The sequence below is a fragment of the Microtus ochrogaster genome, linkage group LG1, assembly GCF_000317375.1.
Source record: "Microtus ochrogaster isolate Prairie Vole_2 linkage group LG1, MicOch1.0, whole genome shotgun sequence".
NCBI classification, from domain to species: Eukaryota; Metazoa; Chordata; class Mammalia; order Rodentia; family Cricetidae; genus Microtus; species Microtus ochrogaster.
Genome location: NC_022027.1, coordinates 31729646 through 31741144, shown reverse-complemented (window position 1 = coordinate 31741144; position 11499 = coordinate 31729646). Strand labels below are relative to the sequence as shown.

At 46.4% G+C, this 11499-nt stretch overlaps 1 protein-coding gene across 1 annotated transcript in view; it reads left to right on the top strand.

Moving 5' to 3' along the window:
• Window positions 1-635: 635 nt before the first annotated feature.
• Window positions 636-11499, top strand: part of Kdr (kinase insert domain receptor) — a 44364-nt gene continuing 33500 nt past the window's right edge. Inside the window, exons 1-6 of the mRNA XM_005359364.3 lie at window positions 636-966; window positions 4668-4761; window positions 6638-6834; window positions 10138-10268; window positions 10504-10672; window positions 11240-11379. Of these exons, the coding sequence (XP_005359421.1) occupies window positions 900-966; window positions 4668-4761; window positions 6638-6834; window positions 10138-10268; window positions 10504-10672; window positions 11240-11379 (798 nt within the window). The 5' untranslated portion in view covers window positions 636-899. The remainder of the gene's footprint in view (window positions 967-4667; window positions 4762-6637; window positions 6835-10137; window positions 10269-10503; window positions 10673-11239; window positions 11380-11499) is intronic.

The window sequence follows — 11499 nt, the reverse complement described above, 5'->3', positions numbered from 1 at the left end:
AGTCGAAATGTCTTCTAGAGCTAAGCAGGTAACTTCAGATTTGAAATTGCCCGATGGATGAGAAAACGGTAGGGGCATTGGCAACCAGTATAAGCACCTATCTAATTAAGGCATCCGACGGGAAATTTAAAACTATGGCTCAGCTGGACAAAGGACCATAAAAACAAAACTCCCAAGTTCTGGCCAACTCACTGCCAAGTTGGTGCCCTAAATTCTTCTAGGTCCAGTGTTCCTATGCTCCAACCTGCCACGGATTCTGGGTCTCTTGAGACGCTCAGCTACTGCAGCGAGCTGAGTTCTGCACTTGGAGGCGCCTAAGGAGGGCGCAGTGGCCTTGTGCCTCGGTGATGTTTTCCAGGTTCCTGGGGACAGCAAGTGTCTCAAAAACCCGTTCCTGGCTACATTTTACTTCCACCAGAAACCGAGCTGCGTCCAGTTTTTCTCCCAAGGGCGACTTGCCGACGGGCACAGTTCCGGGCTAGTTGGGGAGTGGGCGTGGGAAACCGGGAAATCCAAACCTGGTATCCAGGGAGGGGTGTTGCCGGACGCGAGGAGTCCCCGCCCCTCCCAGCAGTGACCCCGCCCCTGTGCTCTAGAGTTTAGCGGGCGCTCGCGCTCTACCCTGAGTCCTCGGGACCCCAAGAGAGTGTAGGTCGCGCAGGACGCTACCTGGCAGAACAGAAAGCTCAGATTGCGTCCCGAAGTCGGGATAACCTGGCTGGCCAGTGTCCGCAGATACCTCTGCTGTTGTGGCCGGAGCCAGGGCGCCCCTGCCCCGCGCTCTCCCCGGTCCTGCCCTGCGGGGCGCGTATCGCTTCTGTGACTTCTTTGCGGGTCCAGGGACCGAGAAAAGAGTCCGTGCCTGAGAACTGGGCTCTGTGCCCAGCGCGAGGTGCAGGATGGGGAGCAAAGCGCTGCTAGCTGTCGCTCTGTGGCTCTGCGTGGAGACCCAGGCCGCCGCTGTGGGTAAGGAGCATACTCTCTGAAAGTAAGGCGGCGAAGCAGGGTGCGGGCGGAGAGCGGGGATGCGAGAGAAGAGATCTAACTCGGAGAGAACTAGGGAGCTGCCCTTTGGTGTCCTTTCATTATCAACGGGAAAACAGGTTCAAAGACTGGCCCGAAACGACCAAGCCAGTGGATGGTCTCCAGAGCTCTAGCCCGAACTCTAATCTCCCCAGGGTTTTGGTGGGACCTGTGGTGCAGAGCCGACACAGCCTAGGGCGCTGGGGAGGCTGGAGTGGGAAGGCGCTCTGAGCAGGGGCAAGAGATGCCTCCACAGGCAAGAACAGGCAGTGAAATGCCTGCAAGCGAGCGCAAACCGGGCGCCCTGCGTGGCATTCTGCACTCCGGGCCCGGCCGAGCCTCCACAGAGTGGAGCAGGGAACCCGCCCCCTGCTTTCTGGGCTTTAGCTCCTGGGCTTGAGCGCACCGACTAAGTGAGATGAGGTCTCTTCATAGGGCGAAACTTTCCTCCCCCAGCTTTCTTTTGTGCAGAACACTACTTTCCTCGCAGGAACAAGAGGCGGCCCCCTCTTTTGTGACAGTTACTCCGGGTCTCTTAAAGTAACTATCTACTTAATACCCCAAAGCGTTTGGTCCCAGGGTAAACTCAGAGTCAGAAACCGAATTTCAGAAATCTCTTGGGTTTGGCACTGAGTTATAGCGCCACTTTTCATATCACTTAATCTTGCCCTCTGCTTCAAGGTTAGTAGCAGTCATGCTCTTGGGTTCTTGGTATAACTTCCCTTCCCATCCATTCCCCTCCCTCCCCTCCTTTTCCCTCCCCTCCCATTCCCTTCCTTCCCACTCTTCTTCCTCAGTCTGCAGTTTTCCCAGTCTCACCCATTGAAGAACAGAGGGTCAGAAAGTAAAAACTCAATTCTGTACAAACATCCCTTGCCCCAGAAGAGAATTGCTTGCCTTAAAAACACTGGCGCTGATGTACAGTACCAAGATCATCTGGCCACAGTTATTGAATTTTCTTCATAATGACTCAGTTCATCAGGCCGGTTCTGTCATGGGTGCTCATTTGTCCCTGACAAACCCCCCACTCTCCCCCTTTCTGGGAAGAGAAAGACAGTCTGGAACATGTGCTTGCCCTGCGTCCCACAAAGAAGTGAGCTGCTTTGAAGCCTGGGGTGTTCCTAGTGCAGCAGTTTAACAGCAGCCCGGCTCCCTGAATAAAACGGAGGCTGCCCTTTTGGAGTGTGTGACTTGCTTAATTGGATTGGACTATAATTGGTGCCATCGAATTCTAGAGACAGAGCTGCTGTTGTTTTTCCTTCTCGTCGTCGAGCGGGAAGGATAACAGTGCACAAATTAATTAATGCTGGTTATGGGTTTCGAACATAAAAGGGCTTTTATTGTGCAGTCGGATATGTACCTCTTCCAGTCAGAATGAACTTTCTAGGGGAGAGAAGCCAAACTTGCCAATGAAAATGAATGAGCTCCAATGGGGGGGGGGTATTAGTCATTGATGTAACTCTCCAATTATTATTGATAACCCTGCTGACTAGCTGTGATTGTGGATCGATCCCTAAAATAGCGTGGTGTTGCCTTTGGCTTCTTATGAATGGGATGTCTTTTAAAGATGAACATAGCTAATATGCCCGCAGTCTAAGATAATCTCTGGGTGCACTTTACTATAGAGACAGTCAAGAGGCTCTCATGGCTGGGGCATGTAGATCAGTGATACAACGCTCACGGTCTGGGTTTGCTTCCCAGCGCTGAAGAATAGAAGTCTTTGACTGCAGAGGTGGGTGGATACATATTATTGAATGGCTAGGTATTTACTACACGTTTTTCCCTCACGCATCTGCCCAACTGACGGGTTCTTTTTCATTTGCTCATCATGAGAGCTGTAGTCAGTTATTGTTTTGGGGCTAAGGTTTCTCAGTCACGTTTAAAATCTATTTACCAAATAAACTGTTTTTATTTTCTGCTTCTCAAACAAAGTAGCGTTCCATCATTGGAAGACTGGTTTATGAACATTTTAATTGCTTGCCTAGGTGGAGGGCCATGACATCTTCTGGACTGAAAAGTGTCACATGGATGGGTTGAGTGTGACTACCCAGTTCTGCAGTTGGCCTCAGGGTGCTCCACGGAGCACTGGTGACACAGTCATGTTAAACAGCATTTAAAATGCATGTTTGCAGACCTGGGAACATCCAAACACTGCATAAAGTTCAGAACCATTGCCCAAATGCATGTCATTAACACTGTCAACTACCTTCTGAGATTTATTCATATCACTTCATTTCCAGTGTTTGAAAATATGTCATCAATCAACCTATCTAAAGTTCTATCTGCAGCGTGTGTACATCAAATTAGGTTGGTTGTGTTCGGGGTGCTTTGGCCATGGATTGCTTCGCACATCTGTGTAGGTGTGCGAGAACCCGTGCTGTCGGTTAACTGCCTGCCTCCAGTTGTCCACATAGCGGCCACGGCGTCATGGCACCGGCTATTTGCCTGTGCTCTCTCTATTCACAGGGCCTCGTATTTGTTCACGGGCTCTTATTTGCCCAACAATGTCAATGCCAGCTGAGGCCCTAAGAGTCATCTGCTCTTGGCTGGTGTGAATTAGAAAGCCTGGACGGCTGCCTGGTATTAATTAGTTATTTTTTCCTTTGAGACAGTCGCACTATGTGGCCAAGGCTAGCCTCAAACTTAGGACCCTCATGTTTTGTTCCTCTGAAAGCTGGCCTTCCAGGTGTGCACCACCAGGCTAGCCAGGTCAGTTGCTTTTCACGCTGAGAGCTGGAAGATTTTGATATTCCTTGGCGTGGTGGGCAACTTTGCTTTTTCTCATGCTTTTAACGTGCCTGACGACACTTTACATTTAGGTGCCTGAAAACTAGTTATCTTGCTGTGATGTGTATCTCTCATGATGTCTTTCTGCATTGTCATCTGTAGGTAGCACGCATCTTGTGTCTGGAGCTTTGTGTTGGGATGAGCTCAGAGCTTTGATTAATGAGTTGAGAGCTCCCCCCCCCATTGTAACTCATTAGAGCTACACTATTTATAGTTCTGCTCAGAGAAAAAATATATTAATATGCATGCATACATGAATTTGAGAAACATTTCTCTTCCTCAGTTTATTTTCCTTCATTTAAATGTGCTGTCTCTAGGAGCCGCTACCTCAGTGTTTGCAGCTCAGTCACCAAAGGAAATCTGCTACACAGCATGATAAGAGACAATAGGACAAGGTCACAGTGGCTCCTGTCCTTCTGGGGGGGCCGTATGGGGGATGAGCTGTATAGCAATCTCTCTGGGGAGTTTGCATTAATCAGCAGTTTAGTCAGATGTGTATATCCTATGCTTTACAAGAAATGTCAGCGAGTCCTTTCCCAAGGGCCTGAGATCATCAGATGGGGGTTCACCGGGTTTCAATGTCCCATATCCTTTTGTAAGACCTTGAAGTTGGCAGGGAGGGAAAACAGGAACTCCACCCTAGCGCCGTGCACTGCAGAACTGTTGTGTTGGTTTGTGACCATCTGCCCATTCTTCCTGTTATGACAGAGCTTGTGAACTTTTACTGGGAATGGGGCATGCAGCAAATTCCACTTTTATACAATGAATTGCTGAAGAGCCCATTTAAAACTTAGAGTGTGCATTGTTTATGGAAGGTGTTTCCTATTGGGTCCGACTCTTATCTAATTTGTTTCTAGTTTTGCCGGGCGATTCCCTCCCTCCGCCGAAGCTCAACACACAAAAGGACGTACTTACAATCTTGGCAAATAAAACCCTTCAGATTACTTGCAGGTAAGGATCCACTTTAGATTCAGATTTCCTGTGTGAAAGGATGCATTGTTTACTGAGGTCACAACAATTTCCATTACTCAAGAATTATAATAGTATTGTTGTAATTGTTTATAAGTCATGAGACTTCTAAGAACTCATGCAATAATGAAACAATGAGAAAGGTCTTTTCAAACTTTTGTACTATTTTTTCTGGGCCTTTTCAACACGTACAAGCATTTTTACACAAGTGCAACACACACACACACGTACACACAAGCATGCACACATGTAAATGGATGCCAAACTGACATGTGACAGACATTTATGACTACTGATAAGTCAGTCAAGTTAAGGACATATTGTTATGACATAGAGTTGAAGTTTGAGCCATGTTCATGTCAGTTAGAATGGCTTTTGGACAACTTTTTAGCCCTTTATAAGAACTGTATTCTACAAATGAAATTCTGTCTATAGCAGCAACTTAGTCTCTAGCCAATACTATTCCTGACCATATGTCCTGTTGAAAACATGAGCCTCATACTCTGCCTTGATGTTCGGGGCCTCTTTTCTGCTTGCCAGCAAGAAGCCATGCTATTCATCTGGATAATCAGGGCAACAGCACTCTTTGACAAGAGGCCTTTGAAATTTGTGTTTCAACTAAGAGGCAAGAAAGGAAACCTAGAGGAAGTGTCGGTGGATGTGGTCATGAGAGACCTGGAGGTCTCTTCAGAGCTGCCTGGTTTTGGTGGAGATGGTGATAGATCCAGGCATCTAAGAAGAGTGCTTGGTGCCGCAAAGAGCTCTCGCAGCTTGTAGCCATTGCTTCATATCTGAGGAATACCAAGTAGTCCACAGAATAACTCAGGTCTGATTTAGGTTGTTGCATGTGGCCTAGGCCTCTTATCTAAGGTCTGCAAATACCCAGCCTTTGGGAGTAAAACAGAAACAGAAAGCTGTAACAGGAGCTGTTTATCATCGATAAATCATGGCATTTCCAGAGATTTCCCTCTACCTATTCTCAGACACAAAGGTTACTTAAGATCTGCAAAGGTTCCCACCTCCCTTTAGAAATGGCGGAAACACTTCTTATGTTCTTGGCAAACCCTGGAGTGAACAGGTGACGTCGTGAGTGTTTCAAGCTCTTTGAAGGAAGGCTCAGTGGGTCACACTGTTTTATTCCTATTGACTACAAAGCAATACAAGTATTGTCTATCTAATGTGACCCTTGCGAGGTACCAGGAGTCTCTTCTCTCTGTGTCCTCTTTGCTCCCTCACTCCCATACCTCCATGATGACTCTGGCTTCTCTGCTGTCTCCCCAACACGCCAGATGTGCACTGGTCCCTGTCCTTCACACTTACTGTTCTGCTTGAAATGCGGTACCTCCTGATGTGCGCAGGGCCAGCTTGGCCAAGTTCCTCCCTGGTCTTTGCTTCTTTCATACTTTTCTTCAAGCCCTAAATCACCACCCTTTATACAAGCACTTGTGCTCTCTTGTCTTTCTCCCACGATTAGAGTGAGGACCCATAAAGGAATTGACTTATTTCTTCTTGGTGTGCACTGGGCAAGTGTTCTAGCACAGAGCCTTATATGCCTGGTCCCTTAAAGCATCGGGTATTTTTGTCCTTAATGGTGCTCAGCCACCATATATGCCTTAAAAATATTTACTGAAAGATGAATGTGTCAACTAACAGAAAACACATGACCGTGTGGGTGACTTCTGAGATGGAGGGTATGGTCTTCTGTGGCATGTCCATGCAGACTGTAATCGGTGTCTGTCAACTTGAGAGTGTCTGCTGAGCGTTTATATACATGTGAGAACCAAACCTCCCGTTCTCTTCATCATAACCTCGTGCCACGGAGTGTCACATTAATACTTCCCTGGGATATTTTTCTCAGGGGAGAGAGGGACCTGGATTGGCTTTGGCCCAACAACCAGCTTGGTTCTGAGGAAAGGGTGTTGGTGACTGAGTGCAGCGACAGTGTCTTCTGCAAGACACTCAGAGTTCCAAAAGTGGTGGTAAACGATACCGGAGCCTACAAGTGCTTCTACCGGGACGTCGACATGGCCTCCGTTGTTTACGTCTACGTTCAAGGTAAGCAGTGGGCCGGAATGTACTTTCCACATCCACTCACCAGGTCTACAACACAAGAGGCCCAAGAAAAGTTGGATCCAACAGGAGGCTTGTTGAAAGGCTGCTTGCCAAGAAGGAATATAAAAGCTTCTCTCCCAGGCTTCCTCTGAGAAAGGACTCTATGACAGTCTGAGCTTCGGTCTGAGCTGCGTTTCTCTTCTTCAGTTAGGTCCCTTTTCTGTGGTGCTCTGAGGTTCTCTGTGAGCTGCCGTGGGCTATAGGGACTCCTAAAATGCCTTCAGCTGTTTGAGCCCCTGGGATCTTAGTGAGATGGGATCTTAGGGAGATGGGAGGTGAATTATGGCAAGGCTTCTGTGGTGAGATAGGTTATCTGTAGCAGGGAGGAGCTTTCTGCAGGAATGCATAGTGCAATAGCCAAGGACTCTGGAGGCTGTTTTCCTTTCCCCCTCCCCCATGAGATCTTTCCTTTCCAGACTCACACTTTATAGAAAAAAAAATTCACACACCCATGTGCAAAGCCCTACACCCCCTCAAAAGAACCCTCGAGGACTGCATTTCTTGTTTTTGCTTGTGTGATCTGAGAGGACTGGCTTTTAGACTCAGCTCCAGGGAGATGCAAGGAGAGTCATGGGAAAGTCACTTCATAGTTAGAGCGTGTGTTTTATTTTGAGAGGATGAATATCTGTGTGGGCTTTTTTTGTACACTTCACCTTTGAGGGCTAATGATCTGGGATTGATTTATAAAAGCCCTCGTTTTATGTCAAAGGATTAACTTAGCTTTTGCCTCACATCAAAGGGTCAGTTTAGCTCTGTGAGCAAGTTGTGAAACTTAACATCTTTATAAGGAGAACTACAGTGTAATATGTATTCAATGTTTAGAGCATGAACCATGATCTCTTTTATATTTTTAAAAATGGCACACCACCTTTTCTTGTGAAAAACCTGCCCTCATTTATGGGATGCCTGTAATAGCATGCACTTCTCAGGAATTATAAAGGTTGCATTATATAGTATTTGTTTTTTGATTTTTGTGTGAATGAGAGTGGTGCGTGTATGTATGTGTACTGTGTGGTGCCTGCTGTCTGTGGAAGTCAGAAGAGGCCATTGGACTCCACTGGAACTTGAGTTACAGATGGCTGTGAGCCACCATGGGTGCTGGGAACTGAATGCAAATCCTTCACAGGAGCACCCAGGGCACCTAACTGCTGGGCCATCTCTCCAAGCCCGGGTTGCATTGTGTTTGGCATGGGCATCTTGCACTGTGTTTCTTGCAGAGAAGGATGAATCTTCAAAGGATTTTATTTGTTCATCTGTATGCAACCTCCCATCCTGGAGGATCTGAGACAGGTGAAAATTACTTTTAATTTTTTTTCTAGAAGCCACTATTACCAGACAGGAAGGCTCTTCATCAGGGCAGCACCCTTGCAGATCTGCCCTTCCATTCCAGTAGGGACAGTCTATGGAAGACCACAGCCCAGTGATCCAGGGTGCCCTGGGGATGCTCAGTGGTTGGGTATTCTTTTTGCCTAGGGTGAGAAAAGTCTAAAATGGAGTTCTGTGCCCTCCTCCTCACTCCACAGAGCTGAGGGAGACAAGGCTTGGACCTTGAGGGAATGTCTGGCTCCTTTTGATCTGACAGTCTTGGGAGATGCGGCTCTCTCAGAAGACTGCAAGGATTTCCTGCTCTCGGCCTGTCTGGAAACGCTACAAGATGAGCCTCTCCCACAATATCTCGTTACTTCCTTCTCCCCGAGTCAGGAAACCTGGAGACATGCAAAAAAGTCATTTCATGGGTTACAGTAAATATTTTATTTTGAGAGGATGTGTGGTTGTTTAGTGTCCCTTTGTTTATTTCCCCTTTAGGGCTACTGAAATAGAATTGAGCCACCAAATAACTTTAGCCTTAAGTCAAGAGGTTAGTTTAGATTCTCCAGGCTTGCCCCAAATGAAGCAAGTCATGAAATAGTCTGTCTCTTAACATGTGCACGTGGGGGGCAGGCAGTAGCAACAGTGGTGGTCTCTAGAACTGATTGTCTGTATTCTCAGTGCTATTGGATACACCGTGAAATTCTGCTCCCGCCTCAGCTTAGCCTTCTGTGTTGGGTTATCCAAAAGTTTGGTCATGAAGTTTAACAACAGGAAAGAAATCATTGAATGTATTATTCCCTATGGACAGGTTTTTAATGTCCCCTTCTGATCCCCACTTCACTTCCTCCGTCCTCTGACCCACCTAGCGGTGGATGGAGCCAGGAGGTTGGCCTTGGCCTCATACCGTAATGGCTATGACATGGGGGGGGGTGGTCTATGCTCTCCAGCTGGGGAGGAAATCAGACCTTTGCTGTTGAAAGGACTTAGCTACTCTTCTGCCCTTTGGTTTCATTAACTCTTTCTTCGCCTCTGAAAAGGCTTGATCAGATGTGTGGGAGGTAGGAACTGAGATGTTATCTCTGAGATTTGAAGTGATGACACCAGGCCAGGTCCCCTGTCTCTGGGGGATGGAGAAAATTCCCAGCCATGTACTGACTCTGTGTGAATACTCTCTGAAGGATAGCAAGTCACTCTGGCTTTTGGCTTAATCTTTTGGCATTGTGGTCTCCCAAATATTCATTGTCAGAGATATTCGTAAGTTCTAAGTCTTGAGCTAAATGCAGTGGCTATTAAACATTGGCGTATGCGACTCTTCGGAGCTCTCAGTCTCTAGGTGTTATAGAAATCATTCTTTTGACTCGCTGGAATTGCTCTTTTCTCTTAGCTTAAAGATTCCAGTTTCTTTTCAGGTTATTTATATTATTTGCCTACTGAAAGAAACAAATTTTTAGCATCATAAAACTCATAGTTTCAGTGTATGGATTTAAATTTAAAATGTTTATTTTATAAAAATTATAATAATTTATTAAAGCATGGAATTTCTAAAATAGATTCTACTATTAATTAATTCTACTATTATTAATGCTCCACGTGGGGAAGTTAAGATCATTGTTGGAGTTTACATTTAGATTTTCCTCTCTCTCTGTCTGTCTGTCTATCTGTCTCTCTCTGTCTCTTTCTCTGTCTGTCTGTCTGTCTGTCTGTCTCTCTCTCTCTCTCTCTGCATGTGTGTCTGTGTGTATATGTTTCTCTCCCCTTCCTTGACCATAGCTTTGGAGCCAGATATCTCCACGCAGACTCTAGTCAAAGATACGGGCATCTTTGCTCATGCCGGTTGTCAGTGACAATCATTTAGTCATTCGGTTAGGGTTCATGGACCCAGGAATTCCAACTGTCCTGCTAACACCTCACTGGGAGAATTCACTTTTCTTCCAGATTACAGATCACCATTCATTGCCTCTGTCAGTGACCAGCATGACATCGTGTACATCACCGACAACAAAAACAAATCCGTGGTGGTTCCGTGCCGAGGGTCCATTTCAAACCTCAACGTGTCGCTCTGTGCAGTGAGTTGCCTCCTTTTCAGTCACCTCCTGCGTTTCCATGGTTGTAAGCCTCTTTGCCAATGCCCTTCCTGCTTCCAATGTATGTCAACAGTGAACTGCAAAGATCCCGTAGAGTGGGTCAACCGCACCACAAACAAAACCAACTTACCTTCTTGAAAGTAAGATGGATCCTTCAGGGGTCATCAAGTTCGGACAGCACTGGGTAAATGTTCGTTGTTTCTTTGTTGTTATGCAGAGATATCCAGAAAGGAGGTTTGTCCCGGATGGAAACAGAATCACCTGGGACAGTGAGACAGGCTTTACTATCCCCAGTTACATGATCGGCTACGCTGGCATGGTCTTCTGCGAGGCAAAGATCAATAATGAGACCTATCAGTCTATCATATACATAGTTGTGGTTGTAGGTAAGTGGGCATTTCCCTTCTGTTCCATTAGTGCCAACTAATAAAGAGTGGCTTTCTTCATGAAGATCCTGGAGAGGAAGGTGTAGGGCGAAGGGCAAGGTATATGGAAGAAGATGTTAGCTCAGGATATGGTGCTGGTCAACTCCTTACAAATGCCCTTCCCTACCAGACAAACCATTGCAGCAGGGGGAAAGGGGGTATTCCTCCTTTCCTGCCAAGGCCAAGAATAAAAAAATCACCACCAAAGCTCATTTTATGAAAAATGCAATATTCAGATCACTGCTCTCCCCCAGTTCTTTAAATTGTATCCATTTAATGGAAAGTTAAACAATTTACTCAAGTGGGCCCCATTGGCCTAGTCTTTATTATTCATCAGGTTCCATTGGCGAAAACAGTGGAGATAGTGATTTGTGAGTCACCATAAACCCTCTTCCTAAAAGCCATCCAGCAGCAGCGAGTCCCCCAAAGAGAAGTGATGTCACTCGCTCGCACCACTTTAAAGATGTATGCCGAGCCCTTGATGTCTTTTCCATCTCACTTTCTGTTTTTATCATTTCCTTGCTCCAGGACATAGGATTTATGATGTGACGCTGAGCCCCCCTCATAGAATCGAGCTATCTGCGGGAGAGAAGCTTGTCTTAAATTGTACCGCAAGAACTGAACTCAACGTGGGGCTTCATTTCAACTGGCAGGTCCCTTCTTTGAAGGTAACACAAACCACCCAAAGCCAGACCTCTGAATACTTTGATTATAAACCCTAATGAAGTTTGCTTAAGAGATATAGGATCCCTTCTGGTCAGATAAATTATAAAGGCTTTAAAACACAT